The sequence below is a fragment of the Pseudorasbora parva genome, chromosome 17 (assembly GCF_024679245.1).
Source record: "Pseudorasbora parva isolate DD20220531a chromosome 17, ASM2467924v1, whole genome shotgun sequence".
Lineage (NCBI taxonomy): Eukaryota > Metazoa > Chordata > Actinopteri > Cypriniformes > Gobionidae > Pseudorasbora > Pseudorasbora parva.
In genome coordinates this window covers 16,910,530-16,933,227 of record NC_090188.1, presented here as the reverse complement: position 1 = coordinate 16,933,227, position 22,698 = coordinate 16,910,530, and the positions used below count along the sequence as shown (strand labels likewise).

Here is a 22,698-nt window from a genome sequence, read left to right as displayed (position 1 = left end):
CAGGTTTTAATATTTTATTAACCAACATTAAGGATACATTGGTACAAGTGCTAAAACTTGGCTGTCCTTAAAAAGTATGGGTGGGCTTTTTTAGCTGAAAAATATTTAGAAAAAATGTAGAAAACACAATTTTTCTCCTGAAGATCATACTTATTTATTTTTTATTAGGTTTTAATATTTTATTAACCAACATTAAGGATACATTGGTACAAGGGCTAAAACTTGGCTGTCCTTAAAAAATATGGGTGGGCTTTTTCAAGCTGAAAAATATTTCGAAAAAAATATTTGCGTGTTTTGAAAATTAGACATGATACAGACAGTTTAATAATTTAATCATCATCTTTAACAATACATAGCATCATGTGAAAGATACATGCATTTTTGTCATGCCTCTGGTGAGCTGATGTCTAATAATAAAAAGTTCTGGATGATGGGAATGCTGTTCTCATCACAGTGGAAATGGCTTCGCACAGTCAGGAGAAATGTGTTCTTCATGGGGGTCAACATAGAACTAATCCTGTTAGCTACTACCTGGATGAACCTCATCTCTGATGCTGGGGCTTGGGACAAAAAAGAAAGAATCCAATGGCTTTTTAATTAACAATAATGGGAAAAAAACATCAAGAGAATAAATAAAGAGAAAGACTGAAAATTGGAACTTACCTATGGACTTATGTAGCTTATCTGGAGGAGTGTTCAGAAGGATCTTCTGCACTACAGCAGGAGGGACTTGCACACATATTTGATCATCTCCAGCTCTCACAGTTAAAACTACTGGCCTAGAAAGACAAGTCATGACGGTTTAAGAAGATAAACAATAGGTCTAGATAACTGCTTAACTTCAGTTTCATTTTTATTTACATTGTATGATTTAATTTAATTTATAAATATATATATTATATACAGTATGTGTGTGTGTATAATATAAGTCTGTAAGAACAGACCTATAGTAGCGACGCACTCCTGTGTGTGGTAGGCAAGGGTAGCACGGTCTATATATGTCGTTCTCATCGGTCTCCAGTTCTGCAGAGCACTGTCCGCATCCAGCAAAAGTGATGTCACCAGAGACTACGTCCAGGATCCTCTCCATGGGCGTGTTGCCATCTATTAACAGCGAGGCCTCCTGGGATGGACTGCTCTGGAACTGGAAAGCTATTATTTGAATTTTCAGCTCTACATCACCTAGTGAATACATAAACAAGGAAGACTTAATGTAACCATGATGAATTATATTAATTACAAATGCATTGTTACTATCAGCAAAAAATCCTACCAGAGTATTTCTGGGACAGGAGTGTGCTGAGATCAATCTCAAAGCTGCTAGCTGTCCTCTGTCGGCAGACAGTGTTGTAAAACTCTTTACATCGACTGTCATTGGGAAAGAGAGGCTGACAGGTGCCCCAGGGAGTAGAATGCAGCTCTAGCAAACCTGAGGTCGCATCCTGTCTGACTAGCAGCATCCTGAACTCCCACACAGTATCTGTGAGGGGCATTGGCAATTAAAAAAATCTAATATTTCTGCTTTTTTACAGTGGTTATCATACTTTTCAGCTCAAAGGCCCCTGTTGTCCAACAATATTTGAACCACTGAATTATGAACACCTTTGTTCCGGTCCAAACGCTGCAGCCAAGAGAGAGCAGCTCCCCAAAGTACGACAGACCCTTGGTGGCCGTCTCCTTGCTCCACAGTCAAAACAGCTTTCAGTACACCTCCGGCTCTGGATATCCCCTCTACCTCATCACGCCAGCCTAAAATCAAGCAAAACAGCATTCTGTCGCACAAATCCATTGAGATTTGATTGCTTAGTATGTAAAGTGAATGTGAAGTACAAGGCACATATAAATCAATTATTAAATGTATTAAACGTCTCTCTGTTTTACTAAATTGTGTTTGGTCACTGGACTGTAATGTAGGACTGCATGATTTTTTGGAGAGATATTAACTGCACTTTACATAAATATTGTGATTTAAATAAAAAATTTTTTAAAAAAAGTCCCAGTTTGCTGTGCTTTTATGCAGGACTGCAACATTTGGCCCAAAATGGTGTGATTATATATCAATAAAGCACATTTTATTATTACTAAAAAAATATTAAACAAACAAAATAAGAAATATTACTTTATAACAAAAAGACTATAATAATAATAACAGTAATAATATCTTTATTATTAATAATAATAGATATCTATTATACATAAAAAATAATAATTTTTTGCCATAAATGTTTTCTAGTGTCCTTTGAGATTTGACTGTTAAAGGTGCAATAGGTAATCTGGAAAATGTAAACTTTATCCTGCTATAGCATTGAGAGCATACAATCCCACTACCCTCCCTGCAAATCACTGTCCAAAACCTACACCTTCTAGCCTGACAAGCCAGACCCACATCAAGGTGTTTGGTTTTTGACACTTGCGGGCAGATTAAATTTGCTGCCGCTAGGATGCGTCTAGATTTCTAGGCTATACACCTTCCACAGTTTACATGTTTATAAAAATGTATTTAGACCATTTAACATAGTGATTGCTATCAGGATATGAGGATACTTTCAGACAGCATAAAAAAATCCTGTAGAGATTCACCTATTGCAGCGTTAAGTATGTGAAATTAATTTTTTGCAATGCATATCATTTATTTAATTTCTATGGAATACTTTATTCTGTTTGGTCAATCGTGTCCTTCAGCAGTCTGATATTTGCTTGTATATCAAACCATGATATGGGTAATTTAAAAATGGTGCTATGTTCATGTTTATCATACCACACTACTGAAACATTGGACTGCAATTCAGTTCCATACCTGTAATTAACTTCTTGTGTTTAACTCTGAGCAGAGCATGAACCAATGTGTCAGGACGTAATGCTCCAAGGCGGATGAAAGGGATGGATTGCAAATCCTGGAGTTTGCGACGAGGTAGAGATACCAGCAGAGGGCGCTTTTCACACAGATGAGTACACAGCATCCTCAATGTATGCGAGTTCAAATTCTGTGGGGCTAGACCGGCTAGACAAGATCAGCATTTTAAAGGCAGGGGACAATCATTACAGGCAAAGGTAAGATTTGTAAAAACGTAAATACATATTACAATATGACTGCTATACCTTTAAATTTCAACCTGTCAAACATACTTAAGCCTCAATAGCAATTACGTTTTTATTACCAGGTGGAATACGTTCCCCTGCGACCTGTCCCAGATTCAGCAGCTTACTGGTGAAGGAGGACTGCAGGACAGTCTCAGTCTTCCACTTGTCTATGTGCACGGTTACATCTGCCAAAGGAAAGACAGAAAGACAACTGTGGGCATGTCATTAGACTGTGCATCACATGAGGGGTTTTATTGCACATATATTTAGACCAGCTACATTTAAGATGATTGACTGTTGTTGACTGTTGGGCTGACATGATCGCAGAGGTTCGTCTTGATATTCTTGTTTCAGTGCTTATCTTTAGTAGATCATTTCCTATGTTCACATCTATTATCTTGAGAAAGATTCCTTCAAATGCTTCCAACAAATACAGAGAAAGAACTACTTCTGTATTAAAATTATGGTTGGCAGATTTTTTCTTTTTTTAAGAAGTCTCTTATGCTCAACAATTAATACAAACTGTATAGAGTAGAGTAAAAACATTAATATTGTGAAATATTATTACAATTTAAAATAACTGTTTTAAAAATGACCAAGTCAAATCATAACTTGGACAATAAACAAACATCACCAAATTTATGAATTCACATAATTTCTTGACTTTACTGGATATTTGACACTTTTAAGACTAATATTTGCTAGATGCTACATAAGTGTTTGTTTGTAGAGAAAGTCTCAATGGTTTCACCTGTAATTAGCAGAATATCTCCGGGATATACTGTCAGAGCCCAGAAAGCAGCTGCCCGCCATAGAACCACCTTCATTTCTATGTCCGATTGGTCGGTGACAATTAGTGTTGCTAGAGGTAAACTAGTACCAGCCGAAACTCCAGTTTTCACTTTGACTTCTTTTAAGTAGCATGGGTGCACCACAGCAACCAAGATGGCGTATCGTACACCATGGGTCTTACACCTGGCCAGCAGGGTTGTAGGACCACAGAGGGGGGCAGCAGATCTTAACCTCTGCTCTGCTGTTTCTTTAGTTTTACTTACAGTCGGAGACAACTTCCTCTTTTTAGAAGTAGTGGGACTAGGTGAAGTCTGTGCAGTTGTAGTCGGTGAGTCAACATTAAGCCCAGCTTTCTCATGAGCCACAGATTTTTCAGCTATAGGATTTCCCTGAGAGCAGAGAATGCCATCAGATGTGATTTCCAGAATCACCCCTCTCTCTTGCTGTCTTTGGCTTAGACTGTCATTATGCCACTCTCCTGAGCTTTGCAAGGTTCCTCCCAAGCCCCTCTCTTCAGGGCTGACCACTGGACTGTACAATTCTGGAGAACTTAAGGAGGCTGACGCCATTTGTTTAGGCGGGGTATGTGGAGAACCAAGAAGAAAATCTTCAAGAGATCCAAAAGTTGGACACTGGGCCACTCTACTTCGAAGAATCAAGGCTTGGGACTTTGTCCATGTACTCAGATATTCAGTCTCTGTGGAAACAGGCAATGTAGGCCTTACGTCTCCGCTCTGTCCAATTAAACTGGTCTGCTTGCAGGAGAAACAACTATCTAGGTATTCTGTCACCAATACAGGACACAACTCATCTTCTTCAACAGACTCTGCCTTTGATTGAGAGCACTCACAGCCCGATGGAGTACTGTCATCCTGGGATATTTCCGTTTTTTCCTCTGTACCCTTAGGTATTCTCTCAGAGGTACCAGCAGACTCAAGTCTACCACTAATCACTGCACCACACTCATCGTCTGTCTGGACTTCTCTAACAGTGTCCTTGGGAATCAACCTGCCTTGACTCCATGTGAGGTCCACGGTCTTCCAGTGCTGGATTCCACTATCCTGTGGCTCTAAAGCAAGGTCTTGGGGACACGGGGCACCCCAAAATACATGAATCTTTGGTTTGTTTGCCATATTGCACATCCTGAAGTTGCACTGATATGGCCCAGTCATAGGATTTATTTTGCCACGTCTTCTATCATAATTACTGGTGGATTAATGTGGACACCTGCAGGAAAATAGAAATACACACTGTAAGTTAAAACCTATAGACAAAAGCCCAAATAAATAATAAAGTGCCTTATCATTGTGTGTTTTTTTTAATATTCCCTTACATGCAGTGTGTTAGGATATAAACTTTCTGTCGAAAGTGAACATGTACAATATTTTTATTTGAAGTACTAAAATGACTAAAACTGAAATAAAAATAAAGTCAAATATATAAAAAACAATGAAAAATTACAAAAGCATATAATAAAATTACCAAAACAAATGTAAAAGTAAAATAAAAACAAAAGTAAGAATATGATTAAATTATAAAAGTATAAAGATAATACTAAAATAACCTGGTATGCCTTTTTTATATATATATATATATTTATATATATATAAAAGATTGTGGTCTAAAAGTCAATTGAGAATTCCTTGCAAGGTTGGAAGAAGGAATCCACTGTAAAACCACAGCTAGTGGGAATAACAGATTATTTTAATGTGTCTGTGCAAGTGTGCATTCCTCAGATCAGTTGTTTTCACTTAGCAAAAAAAAAAAAAAAACAGCAGTTTAATGAATGACTCTCCAGAACTTCACCAACCAGATGATGGGCGTTGGCATCACGTGAACCAATAACAGAGCCGTTCAGAGTTCTTTCAAACAATACAGTGAGATTTATTGCAGGCAGAATTTGTAGCCTTAGCTGAGCTGGGGTATAGAGGGGTGGTATAGACAAGAAGAAAGAGGACAGAGAAAAGACAGAATTTCATGCTTTCATGCTGATTCACAGATGTTTTCAAGGTGTATGAAAAAAGGGTTACTGCTTTTTACTTGAAATGGCATCTTGTAAGTTTAATATGAGGCATCTCCCAGGATATGCCTCATATTTTTGACGTGTGCATGTGCCATTGCCTTAAACTCAGTGGATCATAGGAGGTTGTTTTATGGTGTATATATATATATATATATATATATATATATATATATATATATATATATACACCATAAAACAACCTCCTATGATCCACTGAGTTTAAGGCAATGGCACATGCACACGTCAAAAATATGAGGCATATCCTGGGAGATTGCAAAAAACAAGTAGGAAATCTTTAATCAAAGAGGCCCTGCAAGAGCTGATCTCCAGAACAAGGTGTATTTCAGGCAGGAAACAATTACAGTTGACACAAAAAAGACAACTCCCCATGTCAATGTAACTCCAGGTGAAATAAATAAGTACATCTGGTTGTCAATTTACAAATAATGTTCTTGTAGTGCCTTGAGCCTTACTTATTTTGTGCAGAGAGAGAGAGAGAGAGAGAGAGAGAGAGAGAGAGAGAGAGAGAGAGAGAGAGAGAGCGCTCAGTACACAGGGTCATTGACATACTCTTAATTATCCTTGCATGTCCATTCCATGACAAAATATTGCATTTACTGAGCAAACTATAATAAACAAATGCTAATACTAGGTGTATACTTTGGTTAAGAAGCAAATACTTTAATTAATTTATGAAATATGAAGCAAATCCATCATGGGCTGGGAAAGACCAATAACCCTGACACTAACTAATCACTGTCAGAAGGCGCTCAGTTGACCTCTCATGACCTCGGCTGCACAAGAAAAATCCAGTTTGGACGAGCGAAAACAGAACCTTGTGCCCTCTTCAATTGCTGTACTATTTTAGATAATGTTTGAAACTTTGTAGTTATATTTTATTGTTTGTATTCTTGCTCCTTTAGATTAATAACTACGTGTATTACAATTTGGAATGTTGGAATGAATTAATGAAAATATACCAACATAACGTTGGTACAGTGATGACATCAGATGGTAATACCATGCTATTTAGATATATAGTGAATAATATGAATCAGTAATATTATATAATATACATTAAAAATATGGTATATTAAATATTAGCCTACATACTAAATTACGCTACCTTGGTATCTTAAAGACCATTTCCCCCCACAAATAAATAGGGAAAACGTACCTATTAAGATCAAGCACCCATTAAGCACACTACTATCTTTAGCTCAGATTATAAACAGAAAAAAAATATGTATCATCCTACTTGATATCTTAACCAAATTATGTGTTTGTTACTATACTGCATGTAACTTCAAGCTAATCAGACCATTGCACACTGAGATGTGTGTTCACACTGTCTGCTGGCCATTTTGAAAGTTGTCTGAAAACTTTCACCGGAGTATTATTATTATTTTTTTTAGATGTTTAAGACTTTATTTTGGATAAGAATAATTTTAAAATTATTCAGTGCAAAATTAAGAGATTAATGTTTAGACTTTTGCATATAATAACCTAGAACCTGCATGTGGGAAATAATTACAGTTAGATCCAAAAGATAGTTTTAGCAACATATAGCTCAGATACTGCAGAACATTGTTAGTTTAAGATTGTGTCCTACACTAATATAGCTATTACTTCACAGGCATTACAGGCTTGTATTTTAAAATCCATGATATTATACATTTATAGTTTACTGATGTTCTGTGGTTTTACAACTTTTTTTTAAAGACTTCATATTATTTTAGGGTGCACTAAAATCACAGCTTCAGTGTGACATCATTAAGAAAAAGTATAATTTCATATATATTTTCAATAATAGCGGCCCATATTAAAATATGTGAACCTAATACATTACCTATATTATTTATTTAGCAAAATTGAAATTTAATTTAATAATATGTATTAATAAAAAACATTTTTACTGTTCCAATAAGCTCAGTGTGCACCCTTTTAGTTCATCCACATTGAACGCTTATGTAAATATGACAATCAGACATTAAATATTAACTGATGGTTGTCACATTCAGGTAATCTTTATAAAATTATTCTTTAAAAATGTTGTATGTTGTTTAAATAAACAAGACCCCCCCCCAAAAAAAAATGTATTAGGCATGCTTTTGGCATTTAAAATAATATTTAATATTACTGTGAGAGATTAATATTTTATTTTATGTAATTCCGTTGCGTTATTTTAACATACTTTTTTTTTTAATGAAACCCTGTGCACTCAAATGTCTCGATGTAGACTTTGGTGAGCCTAGTATACGTTTACCCATATGAATATGAGTAGGTGTGGTGCATACATAATGTAGGCTTGCCTACACATGGAAATGGCATTGTTTGTTTGTTTTTACATCTTATGTATATTATGTTGCGTTGGTGATTATTGTTATTATTTGATTATTAAAGTTTCAACTGACTGCTGTCCAAGCGTGTTCGCTGAACGTTGTGGACAGCAATTTAATAATTGTACATATTTTCATTTGGTTGCATGCGTGTTTGCTTATGGTTCCTGCTCTGTGAGCGCCTCCCAGCTTGAGGTGGAGACCAACGGGCACGCCTGTCTGCCGTTTAAAACAACTCGCAAACTGTATTCAAGCTGACACTTTATTTTGTGTAGCAGAAAAGGTGTCGTGGTGTGCGTTTATTCAACCCGACCACTCTTTAACACTGTCTTAGTTTTTTTCCCCTTTATAGATATTGTTAGTTCGTTAAAAGTCATGTATAGGTATCTGGGGGAGCTCGTCACACGCGCAGCCGCCAGCAGCTCTTTGGCCTCGGGATGCATCGATTCCGCTCTGCCCGCTTCCGCGACTCTCATGCGGGTCCGCCGTTACAGCGAAGCCGTAGGAGAGAAAGACGATGACCCTAACTTCTTTAGGATGGTCGAGGGTTTCTTCGACCGCGGAGCTTCAATCGTGGAGGACAAACTCGTGCACGATCTCAAGACGAGAGAAACTCCCGAGCAGAAGAGGCACCGAGTCCGAGGGATCCTCAAGATCATCAAGCCCTGCAACCACGTCCTTTCCGTGTCATTCCCCATCAAGAGAGACAACGGGGAGTGGGAGATGATCGAGGGCTACAGAGCACAACACAGCCAGCATAGGACTCCGTGTAAAGGAGGTAAGTTTGAATTCACGTTACACCGGGGATAATAGGAAGCAGTCGCATTCTCGAGAGTAAACATAAGTTACAAGACAGCTACTTACACATCGCTCTTACCTGTACACCATTCTGAAGTTTTGCATTACGATGACGTAGGTCTGGGTGTCTGCTACACATTTATTTACAAGGTTCGTCTTTCTATTTTTACAGCGAGTCATAAATTATAGGCCTTGCGTGCCATGAACCTGGAAAATATCCCGCGTCGTGTTTGCGCAGCAGCGACACCTGCGGCTGTTCGCGTGCAAGCGTCTCTGACTTAAACTTGCACGGATTTTAAGCACCACAATAAAACTGATCATATTGATGTACTATATCCAATGAACTGGTTTTACTGATTATCTTATTTCTTTCTGCTTCAAGCTTGCTAGTTGGTAGGTGGTTCTAAGATGGTCACTAGCTGGTTTGGTGCAGAAAAATGGCCAATCTTAGAACAGACAGGAACCAAATACTATGTTACAAATCATAGTTTGACCATCCTTTAGCTGGTAGAACCAGTTGATGGATCGTTTGTTTCAGGTTAGATGTTGGACCAGTTAGATTTCTGCATTTCCTTACCGTTTTAGGTGGTAATTTGTAAAGTATTGCAGCAGGATTGCTGCCTGTCCTGTTCCTTATAGGGTTGTTCAGCTTCTTTATCTTTGGTCTTTTATATATCACAAATTACAGTTTTTTCTTTGCAGCGATATTTGTGTGCTTTTTGGAAGTTGTGAAATCGTATTCATTATCAGTGGAATGTGTTTATCTAGCCTGTTTCTATCGAGCCTGACCAATCTTGAAGTTGTTTGTGAGACCATTACATTTTGCTTCGTCAGGACTGACTGTGCAATGCTTTATTAAGGAAGGGAGGTGGAAGACCCCAGAGAAGTTCCATCTCTCAGCAGTTTCCTTGAATGGGAGCGCCATCCTATCTGCATTTTTAAACAAATTTCCTTAAAGAGATATCTTAAACAGTAGAAAGAACCAATAAAATAACTTTTATCCCATTTTCTTTAATCACCATCTTAAGTTGTCTAAATTGCACATACGTTAGGCTGAATTAATCAACAAAGTTTTGGAATAGATATTATAATGTTCACTGTGTTGAGTTTGTAAATTAGTGCTTTAGTCAGCCTGGCAATCGGTTAACCAGATAAAACATCATGTTTTTGAAACTGTGTGTCAGAATGTCTCTGATCTAGGTAATGTGTAAAAGCTTCATAACCAGTTCATATGGGGAAGAGGTCAAAATTTGTACTTTTACAGCTATAAAAAAATTGTATGGGTGTGCCACTGTGCCTGTAATTTGTCCTATACTGTTTTCTACAATATTGGCTTTTATGCAGGCATAATGTAAATGGGTAAAGAATAATATGATCAGCAATCTTATACTTTGAAATAAGAATGAAGTAAAACGTGGTTATAATAGGTTAGAGAATGTAGACCTTGGACCCCCTGAATAGGTACATCAAAAGTGCTCATTTTACATCATACTTACAGAAGTGCCAACGCAGCTGCCTTTTTCATAAAAAATACAGTTTCCTTACTCAGTCACCAATAAACTCTAGAAGGAGACTGTTGTTTTTAAATCTGCATGGATAACGTTTATTTGATGTTAGTACTTTGAAAGGAATGATTAGCTCATCCTCCATGAAATGAAGAAACTTTCTAGTGTTATCCAAGCAGTGCTTTTGAGGATGATTGCAAACAGAGATGTTTGAGGTAGTCGTAGTCACTTTGCTTTATCCACACCCAGTTTGAGCCCTGCCTAGATTTTCTTCCCTCATAGTTTAGTGGAGAGAGTGAGTCATCAAAGTGTTTGGTTTACTGACTGTCCTGCTACACAAAATTTCCCCTCTCACAGAACTGTAGACCTTTTTTTTTGCACATGGCAGTTCAACTATTTGAATTTTCCAGGCCTCCTACTAAAACAGGATATTGCCCAGATCATTAATGCTATTTTAACTGACAGGCAAGATACACTAATCCTAAAAAGTCGTGAATTATATAAGACATAATTAAAGGGTTTTAGTCTGTGTTTCCTGAAGCTTTAACCAATAGCAAATCTCCTGTCTTGGAATCATAAAACATGTTAAAATGGGTTGTAATAATTGTGATTTATTTTGATCCTTATTTTTACTGATATACAGATATTATTTGCATATACCACTAGTCTGATGAGGACTCAACACTCCTTCTGTTTGCAGGTATCCGTTATAGTACAGAGGTGTCAGTCGATGAGGTGAAAGCCCTCGCCTCACTAATGACATATAAATGTGCAGTTGTAGGTAAGATATGTTTTTGAAATGTATTTAGTTTTGTTTGTTATTTTGAACACGTAATAATCCACATGAACTGTGTTCTCAACAGATGTGCCTTTTGGAGGAGCTAAAGCTGGAGTAAAAATTAACCCAAAGAATTACTCTGTGAGTCTATTCATATTCCCTGTGTAATTATGATTTTAAAATATGGTGAGAGTGTTAAATTAATTACACTCTCTAATTTGTAATATTCCTGAAAACGAATGCCTATATTTTTATTTACTTTTTGTTTTAGTGTCTTTCACTAACTAGAACATATTTTACAATGCAATTGTGTGTGTCTATGATATTTATTGAAGATTTCTTGACTCACTTGACTTCTGTACAGTCCTTTGCTTGTTTGTATTTTATATTTGGTGAATGAAGCATACCGTATTTAATTTAGTATTCAGATGACAGACTCCTGTCTACAACTAGCATTATTTTTTAAATGTATAGCTACATCCTTAAATCCTCAACAGACTTTTCTGTTTTCCAACCTTTTAATGTAAGTAGACAACATAGTAAGATCACTTAAGAACTTAGTGAGATTTTACTAGAAAAGGTTTTAGAATTTTTATCATATGTTAATGTAAAAAATTACAAAGCCCCGACCATGGAGGAAAAAGATATGAGGGAAAAATAATAAGTCAATGCTTTTTTATGTTCCGCTGAGAAACTGCGTTCGCTCGCAAAACCTTTGCCTTCCCTTTGGTAACTTTTGCATTCGCTGGCTGTGTTCTTTGCATCTGAAAGCAGATTTTTTCGGGAGAACACGAGAATTTTGCAAGTGAACACCGTTATACTCTGGGGAATACAAAATGTTTTTGAGAGAGTTAAAAAACATTGCCAAATAAATGATCTAATATAAATGATTTACAAGACTCAACATTTTGTATAATATTACCTGCAATTTTTTTTCTTTTTTGGGGGTTATTTGATTTGATTGTATTCATGAAAACTTTCGTTTTTACCATGAAGAAGCCTCATATGTGTTAAAAAACCTAAATTAATACTAATCTAAATACGTCCAATGTTCCTAGATTTTTTTCCTTTTTTTCTTACCTTACACAGGACGCAGAACTGGAGAAGATCACAAGAAGGTTTACCATTGAATTAGCTAAAAAGGGCTTTATTGGTGAGTTTTGAGCAGGCACACACTGAATCTGTTCCCAAATTTTGCAAAAGGCTCAGCAGAATTGGAATGTGCATATACTAAAGTCTACACATCCCTCATTCCATGTGCATGATTATTAAATATTTTGCCTAATATGATTGTTTTGTCTACCTTTAAAAAGGCATAGTCTTCTGTTTAACACATTGTACCATTAATTTTTTAGAATTCCATAGAATTTCCCCAAGAATCAGTGCAAAATCAGGCATACTAGTTACGAGGTATTACAGAAAAAAAAGTTTAATTTATAATGCATTTATAGTGAACAGTAGTTTATCAATATTTGTTGTTTCCTAATGACATCTGATAAGCATATTTTATTATTTGGACTAAATTTAAAACAGGAACTGTAGATTAGACACTATCACAGATTAGACACTATCGCACTCAGTAACAATAGTCAGGTAATACTTGGCATCAGATTAACAGTTAAGCCGCTATTGACACCACTTCTACATTCCAAGTAAATTTTATCTGTAGCCTGAATGACTTTATAAACTGTTATCATATTACGTGTTTAAAGAGCTTGTAATAGAGCCAAATTTCCTTAGGTGTTTATCGTTTTTATTTTTTTTGAGCTGGCTTCCAACATTGCTCTCTGACAACACAATGTAGATTCTCTCAAAAAACTGCAGTGACTGCACAGTTGCCATCATGTGTTTTCAGTATCGTCACAGAGTTTGGCATTAAATCTGTACAAATATTTAAAGGGATACTCCACCGCTTTTTCATATTAAACTATGTTATTCCCTTAACTAAAACGAGTTGATACTGAAACATCCTCCCTCACATCTCCCCCTCCCCCCATTGACAGAAATGAGAGGGTGAGGGGGAGATGTGAGGGAGGATTTTTCAACCGGGACTTTTTACTGTGCAGAGTCGAAGTACTCTCAGAAGTGCTATTCCGCCAGACATTATAGTTCTCCTTTTTAATCAACTTAGAAAAGTGCCGCCTTTTATTTTATGTCACCATACTTGATTGTTTAACTATTCGTGTAACTGTATTTAAATAGGGAAAATGTGGAGGTGTTTGGTCGCTCCTAACTCAGTCTCTATTTGGTACCATAGTGAATGAACTGGGCTTAGTGAGCTAAGCTAAATGCTTTTAGATAGTCACCGCTCAACAGAGCGATTAAGTGCACGCATGGAGACGAGATAGGTATGTATCAACTTGTTTTAGTTAAGGGAAAAACGTAGCTTAATATGAAAAAGCAGTGAAGTATCCCTTTAATCCTCACCCTCTCCCCGCATTCTGTAAAAAATCCTTTCCTTGCTGGCCAAAGTGATTGAAAATTATACTTCTTTTGTCCAGAAAGCCTATATTTCATTTTGATTTATATATATATATATATATATATAATTATTATATATATAATATATAAAAACAATTTTTTGAGATTTTTTTTGGGAGATATAAAAAAAAAATTTATGTAACTTTTAAATGACTAAGATTTTATAAATAAATAATATAATTTAAGCCCATTCTTCACAGTCTTTCAACTTAAATTCAAAATAACTCTCCAATATATACATAAGACATAACCAGCTCAAATCAGCTCAAAATATCTCACATTAGGTCAAATTGCATTTTGTTGGGTCCTAAAGTAAGTTCTTGAGCTTATCTCCTTAGTATGCATTCAGATACACATTTAGACATTATAAAAACATTTTCGGTAAAGTTTAGTTTTAATTTTAAGCATTTTTAATGTTTTTCTATTTCTACTGAAGCATTCCTAAGGCTGTCAAATTGACCCACAAGGGAAGGATTTGTTACTTTTTTTATTACAAACACTTAAACCTAAAATACAGTCCATTTGTGTGTGTATTTGTGGTTTGAGTGTGACAAAAGTCCTAAGGTCTTGGACTTGGACCACTCTGAACACTCAATTTTTTTAATTTCTATCGGGTCAAAATGACCTGAGGGTAGAATGAGTTAAGATAAATAGCTGAGCCATGGCCATGGGAAGGGTAGCACACTCATTTCTGTTTCCTGTGTTAGGGCCTGGCATTGATGTCCCTGCCCCAGATATGAGTACAGGAGAAAGGGAAATGTCCTGGATTGCTGACACATATGCTAACACAATGGGCCATAATGTAAGTTAAACAATGTGACCAAGTGGAATACGCAACTTGTTTGCTTTAGCAGAATCGATAAGAATCCCTTTGTTTGGCATGCTGCGTTATTACAGATCATGCCACTGACCTCACTGCTGCTTATAGACATTAAGTATTTACTTATTGAATGTTTGCACTTATTTGTTGTAATTGAACTGACAAGCAGTGTTATTCTGATGCAAATAGTTGTTTTTTTAAAATACCACTTAAATAAAGTGCTACATTCCAACAGGATAAGAATGTAGATATCCTATAGCAACATTTGATAAAATATTTGATTTCTTTGAAAATAGAGATTTCTCTTTGCGTTGATACTTATGTGCAGCTGTAAACAAGATGTTTAGACAGTCCTAAAAAATGGTTTACTTAAATAAAGGAACACTCCACCGTTTTTAGAAATAGGGCTTATTCAACTTCTTTCCTACATTTAGATATGTGGGCAAATGCATTTTTGTCTCAGTGCATGCATTATTTTAGTTTGGCAGGGTCGGCGCTAGCTTAGCTTGGCATAATGAATGGAATCCTATGTTGCCAGCTAGCATGTCCCGAGTAAAAGTGATGTCCTACGTATTCACAATGAGTACAAATAGCGATGCAGATTAAGACTAGGCGGTTTCCCAGGTAGATATTGATTTGGGACTATATTATGGGGAAGCACAGGTGAAGCACTGCTACTTGGGCGCAGAGATATCACGCAACATATTGCGATCGCTCAACAGCCGGAGGACGTGAGAATAAGAGCAGGGATATTTCTGCGTCCAAGTAGCAGTGCTTCACCTGTGCTTCCCCATAATATAGTCGCAAGTCAATATCTACCTAGGAAATCGCCTAGTCTTAATCTGCATCGCTATACTCGTTGTGAATACACAGGCCACAAGAAGTAATTAGGTGAGGTTTTTTTTTTTGATCACTTTTAATAGGGACATGCTAGCTGGCAACATAGGATTCCATTCATTATGCTAAGCTAAGCTAGCGGCAACCCTGCCAAACTAAAATAATGCATGTACTGAGACAAAAATGCATCTGCCCACACTAAATCTAGGAAAGAAGTTGAATAAGCCCTATTTCTAAAAACAATTATACTTTTTCACATTGTAGTCATGTTGAAAAATCACACAGGATATCTGTAAGACCTGTCGCTATATTGGTGACTTAGTGCCTAGAGCCTTTACTGTCCCTGACAAAGAACGTGGTGTTTATGAGACTGGGAGAACAAAGCGCCTCTGTGTTTTTCCACTCTCTACTGACAGACTCTTTCAATACTGTCTGTCCTCCCATTGCAGTCGTTTGCTTTGTCTTGGTAGCTGTGATGTTCTGTACTTTTTGTGAGCTGCCCAGTAGCTAGATATATGAAAGGACATGAGAGCTATACTGAGACATCAACAGATTCTTATACTATGTACTCATATCTCTCATAAGATATGCTAGCACAGATCTCAGCTTTGTGCCTCATAATTTGCTTTGCAACTTGAATTCAAACAACATTCTTCTAATGCTTAGAAGGGCTTGTTGTAATTATAATAATTCTACCGGTATATCTTTCTACTTTATCAGGATATCAATGCTCATGCCTGTGTTACCGGTAAGCCCATCAGCCAGGGTGGCATCCATGGTCGTATATCTGCCACTGGTCGTGGAGTCTTCCATGGCATTGAAAACTTTGTCAATGAGGCTGCTTACATGAGCCAGCTAGGCCTGAATCCTGGGTTTGGAGACAAGACGTTTGTCATTCAGGTTTGTGCATGTCAAACATAAACCAAGTATTTAATAAGAAAATCAAAATTTTGTATCTCGATTAAATGTTTTTACTCCATATCAAATCAGTCGGCTAAATAATTGTTCTTTATTCATTGCATTGTCCAAAATGCACTGGCTGCCTAAAACTGTTATTTTATAACTTAATGCTTTAAGTATGATTTAGGATGTTAATCTAAAACAGAAAAGTACAACTCTATATTTAGCTTTCATAGTGCTACTTACAGGCACGTTTGTCTCAGGACTCTATGCCAGCACTTAGTGTATACTGACATGGATCATTCTGACTTTGCTTATCTAAGGACTTTAAAGGTATAGTTCACTTTAATATGAACATTCTGTCATCCTTTCGTCACCCTCAAGTTGTTTCAAACCTTGTATGAATTTCTTTCTTCAGCTGAACACAAGGGAAGACATTTTGAAGAATGTCAGTAAACCAAATATTTAACTGGAGCCATTGACTTGTTTTTTCCCCTGCTATGGCAGTCAATGTCTCCAGGTAACTGTTTGATCACATCTGACACATCAGAAAGAATAAAGACTCACATTGCGTTTTTAGTGAAGTATTCTTTCCAGTGTGTGCTTTGCTTTAAAATTTGCAGTGTGGGTGTATGCTTAATTTTACGATAAGATCGCAATGAATCGTGATTAAACATTTTAATCTATTGACATTGCTACAAAATATTTTACAGTAATAAGGAAAGGGTGCATTTTATTTCCCAAAGCTGATGTCAATATGCTAATATTGATCATTCTTCTGCATGAACATGGTTTAACTCATTCATGTCTATACTGCAAATAATTTTATTCATTAGTATTTTTGCCTAAATATGAATAAAAATAATTAAAACCACATACTGTAAATTAAAAATTGGTCAAATTCATAAGATCAAAAATGTAAATATATTATGATTTGAAAAATTTAACTTAATTAATTCTCTAAAAGCAATTCATATTATCCTTAACTTCTGAAGTATTAGGGTATTTTGTATTTTGTTTGTATTCAGTATTTTGTTTTATGGCTGTTTAGATATTTTCACTGTAGCACATGATACTGAAATGCTGGCTGTGGTGTATTTGTTTTTTTAATCTATGTTCTTGCACTAAATTCATCAGCATTACACATTTCCTTCAGCTCGGCTGCCAGTATGAATTATATTTCTAATTTCTGTGGTAGGGTTTTGGTAACGTTGGCCTGCACTCCATGCGTTATCTCCACCGTTACGGAGCAAAGTGTGTGGGTGTTGGAGAGGTGGACGGAAGCATCTGGAACCCTAACGGCATCGATCCCAAAGAGCTGGAAGACTATAAGCTGGTGAGTGTGAACTGCTTATTTCCTTTGCAGCAGAGCCAGAGATCTGAGGGGAGATGCCCTCTTGTGGCACTGGGTCTGCCTTGTTGTAACGTTCTGGTTTGACCATAGCTGCAGTGTAAAAATATTGTGTAATGCAGCCACCTTGTGGTCATTTAGCAGTACTACAAGTGTAACTCTATAATCCGAACGTATTAATATAATAAATACTCTTGTTTTCCAGGCCAATGGCACCATTGTTGGCTTCCCCAAGGCCACCCCATATGAAGGCAGCATCTTGGAAGCTGAGTGTGATATCCTGATCCCTGCTGCAAGTGAAAAACAGCTTACAAAAAAGAACGCCAACAATATCAAAGCAAAGGTCAGAGGTCAATAGAGCCACCTTTAGTATTTATAGTAACAATAGTCCTTTTAATGTATATGAGTTATTGATTCTGTTATGCCACTCCAGAGAAATTGCAATGAGAATATGAAAGAAAAATATTAGATTTCAGAGTAACGTTTCTTATCTTCACAGATCATTGCTGAAGGAGCCAACGGTCCCACTACACCTGAGGCAGACAAGATATTCCTAGAGAGAAATATCATGGTGATCCCTGTACGTTTTCCAGTCCAAAATGTTATTTTCATATTAAATCTAAATTTAAAGATTTGATATATGCATTTGATTTACTGTAGTGATGTCCGCGGGTGATATTTTTTTTTAATGACCCTTAAAAATTTGATTAAACGATCAAAAGATGAGGAAAGTATTTTTATATGTTTTAAGGTATGTATCTGACAAAATTATTTAGCAAAAAAAAGACAAACTATAGCTAAAGATATACATTTAAAATATATATTTAATAAAAATTTGAAGATGTCAATTTTCCTAGGCTTGACATCACTTTAGGCCACTACTGTATATGAATATATAGGTGATTTAAAAACAACAACAACAAAAAATCCTTATTTTATTTGCATAAATAGGACATGTACCTGAATGCTGGAGGTGTGACTGTCTCTTATTTTGAGTGGCTGAAGAACCTTAACCATGTCAGTTATGGCAGACTGACCTTCAAATACGAAAGGGACTCAAACTACCATCTCCTTAGTAAGTCAAAAATTGTTTCCTAGAAAATGTGATGTATAGTCATGCAGTAAAAAAGTAATGCTACATACATGGTGTTTGCTTGCATGAATGGTGTAATTGTTTGCAAATCAGTTACTGGTCTTACTGGTGTTAATTTAGTTCTCTAGAAGGGCTTGTTTTCCATTTTCGATTTGCTGTAGACTAGATTATGTTAGAGGTGCACTCAGCTAGAATAGGCCATGTGGTATTTTGTTCACTTTGTTTATTCTGATCACTGCAAATACAACAGCACTGGTGTCCCCTTGAGAGGAAACGCACTAACACAAACATGTGCTCTGTCCCGCCCTTCATCTGACTGGCCTAAAATGACCTCTGGTTTACTGCTAGTCACATGGTACAGTTAGATAGAGCACAGAGGAAGAGACAGACGGTCTCGCCATATTTGATTGCACCCTTTATGAAATATTTACCTAAATCAATCACAGATTTGGACACCAGAGAAGCTGTAAGAGAATAAGCATTTTGTTTTTCAAAGATAGTGTTTGACCATTAAAATCTTAAATCCATGTGTCAGTTTGCTCACTCCTAATGGGGATTTAATGTGTCCTTTGGCAGTGTCTGTCCAGGAGAGTCTGGAAAGAAAGTTCGGGAAACATGGTGGAGCCATACCTATTGTTCCCACATCTGACTTTCAAGACAGAATTGCTGTGAGAATAAATGCAAAATCTATAAATCGCACATAATTTATCTTTCTTAACCATTTTAAATTAGACTTCTCAAACTCTTATAAACTTGTTTTTCTCATCCGCTAGGGAGCCTCTGAAAAAGACATTGTGCATTCTGGTTTGGCTTACACAATGGAGCGATCAGCCAGAGTAAGTATTTACATTTATAATATACTATTTAATTTATTTAAAAATGGTCACATTTTTAAAAAGATTAGGGTCAAATTCCAATTCCCTTTAATTAGGGTTAGTTCATAATTACTCCTTATTAATAGTTAGAAAGGTAAATGGTAACGGTTCAGTGTGTTCTATTTATGAGGATCCATTGACAGAAATGTAATATATATGCATGACTGTTTTCAGTGGTAATGAAAGATAAAGACCTTACATAATGAACCTTTATGTTTTATTATCTTAGAATGAGCCATTTCTATATACTGTGAGTCCCCTTACAGTGAAATCGCCATTTCGTCATGTTAGCCCTAAACAAACTTCTCTACAGAGCGATAGCTACTCTCTGCTCTCTCCTATGACATTATTGTCCTTTGTCGGCCCCCGTAGCTTTTTTATGTGCTTCAAAAGTGAACAGTGACCGGTGTTATTGCAATTCACAACCTCACCTCTAGATGCCGCTAGAATTCACACACTGCTCTGGGTACTATTGGGTAAGATTATTAAGGGATGTTGAATTTTTTCATAATATGTGCTTTATAATAAAGTAATATTTTAGTATTATACAGCCAATATAGTAATATGCATGCTAATAAGCAACTAGTTAAAGGTCCCGTTCTTCGTGATTCCAACTTTCAAACTTTAGTTAGTGTGTAATGTTGCTGTTGGAGCATAAATAATACCTGTAAAATTATAAACCTCAAAGTTCAATGCCAAGCGAGATATTTAATTTAACAGAAGTTCCCTTTCAAAGCATACAGTGAACGGCCGGTTTGGACTACAGCCCTGCACTTCCTGCTGTAATGACGTCACTAGAACCGTTTGTTGACTAAGCCTCCGCCCACAAGAACACGCAAAATAGGGGGCGTGGTCTTGTTGCTCTCCCACGTGGAGAAGAGTGCACATTCAGCGCTTGCATCTCCCCGTTATGGTAAGAGGCGGGACCTTTCCGGGCAAAGTGCGCTAAGCTGCTGTCCAATCACAACACGGGAAGCGCTGGCCCAATCAGAACTCATTACGTATTTCTGAAGGAGGGACTTCAGAGAACAAGGAAATCATCAGGCCGTTTTTAGGACAGAGAAAACAGCGCTGTACAGATAAATAAATTGTGTGAAAAATACTGTGTTTTTTTACACCCGAAACATGAACTCATGTTATATTGCACAATGTAAACATAATCAAAGCTTCGAAAACACGCGAAGAACGGGACCTTTAATAGTATGAATTGGACCATAAACTAAAGTTTTACCATAAAAATGTACATTATTAATTTATATATGCTGAGATCATTCATTATTATCATTATTATTACTAATTTTAATGTTAATACAGTAACAAGAAAAAAAAAATATATATTATTATTTTTTCTTGTTACTGTATTAACAATAAAATAAGTAATAATAATGATTATTCTTCAAATAAAACATATATAATATATCTTTTTTTTTTGTTTGTCAGATAATAAATTTAGCCTTTCACTATGCCTGTCAGTCACAGCGATATGTTAGTTCTGACAAATCAGACCCTGTCAGGTAGACCCGCTCTGGAAAAAATTAAGAGACCACTTTAGATTGATTTCTCAATGTGAAGTGGTCTCTTAATTTTTTCCAGAGCTGTAGTAGTGATAATTACTTGTTAGTCAATTAATTGTTAACTTAACAATTATGGTTGTAAGAAGGTATCTAACATTTCTACATGAAAGTTTAATGTGCCCCTGCAGGACAATCCTTTCTGCCTTTTTGAACAAGGAAACAAACAGATAATCTTACGTATTACACCTAATCACACCTAGCAACAGCTTTTATGTAAGACTGGGATCTGGTAACCAGAGAACAGCATCTGTTTGTTTGTGTGCTATTGTTTCTGTCAGTCATTTGTTTCTGAGATCCAGCCCATGGATTCCTATATCATCCACCACACCCAATTTGTGATTTATTGAAAGCATTAGTTAGAGGATTTGTTCTTATCTCTTACTCAGACTGTAGCACACAAAATTATTGCATACAATTGTTTATTATTAAATAAAGCTATTTGGTTTATTATTTAGTATTAAATAGAATATAAACAGCTGCTTCAGAAATGATCAGATTGTTCACATAATTCATCTTTTGTCCTTTTAGCAAATCATGCGCACAGCCAACAGGTATAACCTTGGGCTGGACCTGAGGACAGCTGCCTATGTCAACGCCATTGAGAAAGTCTTCAAAGTGTACCATGACGCTGGCCTTACCTTCACATAGACGGTTGTATTATTCACCTGACTCTGTATAGTCTGCACAGACCGGAGTTATATCACCTAAACCCCTCCTCACGTTTACATTTTCTATGTTCAAATATATATGTCATATCATTTATGCATGTGTTTACCAATATTTAGAAGCTTCTATTCTTATCTAGTTTATAATCCTCTCAGATATTCATGGCTTTTAGAAAAGCCTATAAGCCAAAGCCCCTTTAATTCACTATCTTTGTCACATCTCAGAGCATAGCGTGAATGTCTTGCAAGGAAACACCAAAGATCAATAACAATGTACCTTATTTTAGAGCTACAGTATTTCAATGCTTTCTACTGTTTTCTTCAGGGCATGTGTTAATGAAGAAGTTACTAAAAACATTAAGCCTTATAGTCACAGCCAAACACGCACACACTGTTGTTCCTAGAAGTTTCTAGAATTTCTAGTTGGTTACTATTTTCCTCCCGCCTGTTTTGACAAAAATATGGTCAATTAGGAAAGGGATGCAGGATGAATCTCAGGCTTTTAATATGTTACCAAAATATTGCACATAAATCTCTGGTGTTGCTGTTTTTGTATCGGTTTTCAGTGATAACCCAAAGCTTACTTTAAAATGGGTAAATGTGTTTAGTTTCTTAACAATATGCAAATGGTAGGGGATATATTTGGGAGCAGATGTTTATTTTCATCACAATATTCTCATTTAATATGAATTAGCCTTTGGAAAAAGACTTTGTATTGCCTTTTTAAATGGTCTAAAATTAATAAAATGTATACGAAAATGTGCAGCGTGTCAGCTGATTTGCTTG

The 22,698-nt window shown here is 36.3% G+C and overlaps 2 protein-coding genes across 5 annotated transcripts; one reads left to right on the top strand and one right to left on the bottom strand.

Moving 5' to 3' along the window:
* Nucleotides 1-315: 315 nt before the first annotated feature.
* On the bottom strand, nt 316-9,307 carry shld2 (shieldin complex subunit 2). Of its 4 annotated transcripts, none has more exons than XM_067421839.1 (9): nt 9,100-9,306; nt 3,833-5,100; nt 3,159-3,266; nt 2,798-2,992; nt 1,603-1,749; nt 1,274-1,480; nt 945-1,182; nt 664-779; nt 316-560 (listed from the first exon to the last, which is right to left on the bottom strand). In XM_067421839.1, exons 2-9 carry the CDS (start codon nt 5,043-5,045, stop codon nt 385-387), a joined length of 2,400 nt encoding a protein of 799 aa, XP_067277940.1. In that variant the 5' UTR covers nt 5,046-5,100; nt 9,100-9,306; the 3' UTR covers nt 316-384. The 4 variants fall into 4 exon arrangements, 3 of the variants coding, with proteins under 3 accessions (XP_067277940.1, XP_067277939.1, XP_067277941.1); XM_067421838.1 differs by having other exon boundaries at nt 9,113-9,305; XM_067421840.1 differs by lacking the exon at nt 9,100-9,306 and adding an exon at nt 5,684-5,798.
* Nucleotides 8,419-22,675, top strand: glud1a (glutamate dehydrogenase 1a). Its single transcript, XM_067421843.1, has 13 exons — nt 8,419-9,013; nt 11,239-11,319; nt 11,402-11,457; nt 12,406-12,469; nt 14,505-14,599; nt 16,175-16,354; nt 17,553-17,690; nt 17,911-18,048; nt 18,205-18,285; nt 18,657-18,780; nt 19,375-19,466; nt 19,572-19,634; nt 21,776-22,675. The coding sequence occupies exons 1-13, from the start codon at nt 8,611-8,613 to the stop codon at nt 21,893-21,895; spliced, it is 1,635 nt and encodes a 544-aa protein (XP_067277944.1). The 5' UTR covers nt 8,419-8,610; the 3' UTR covers nt 21,896-22,675.
* Nucleotides 22,676-22,698: the final 23 nt, after the last annotated feature.

Bases quoted from the DNA above. Each gene is read 5' to 3' on its own strand.
- shld2 (XM_067421839.1), bottom strand. From the start codon at position 5,045: ATGACTGGGCCATATCAGTGCAACTTCAGGATGTGCAATATGGCAAAC. The intron at 1,183-1,273 runs GTAGGATTTTTT...TGTATTCACTAG, and splicing joins CCTGTCCCAGAAATACTCTG to GTGATGTAGAGCTGAAAATT. The intron at 561-663 runs GTAAGTTCCAAT...TTTTGTCCCAAG, and splicing joins TAAGCTACATAAGTCCATAG to CCCCAGCATCAGAGATGAGG.
- glud1a (XM_067421843.1), top strand. From the start codon at position 8,611: ATGTATAGGTATCTGGGGGAGCTCGTCACACGCGCAGCCGCCAGCAGC. The intron at 9,014-11,238 runs GTAAGTTTGAAT...TTCTGTTTGCAG, and splicing joins TAGGACTCCGTGTAAAGGAG to GTATCCGTTATAGTACAGAG. The intron at 18,049-18,204 runs GTCAGAGGTCAA...TTATCTTCACAG, and splicing joins CCAACAATATCAAAGCAAAG to ATCATTGCTGAAGGAGCCAA.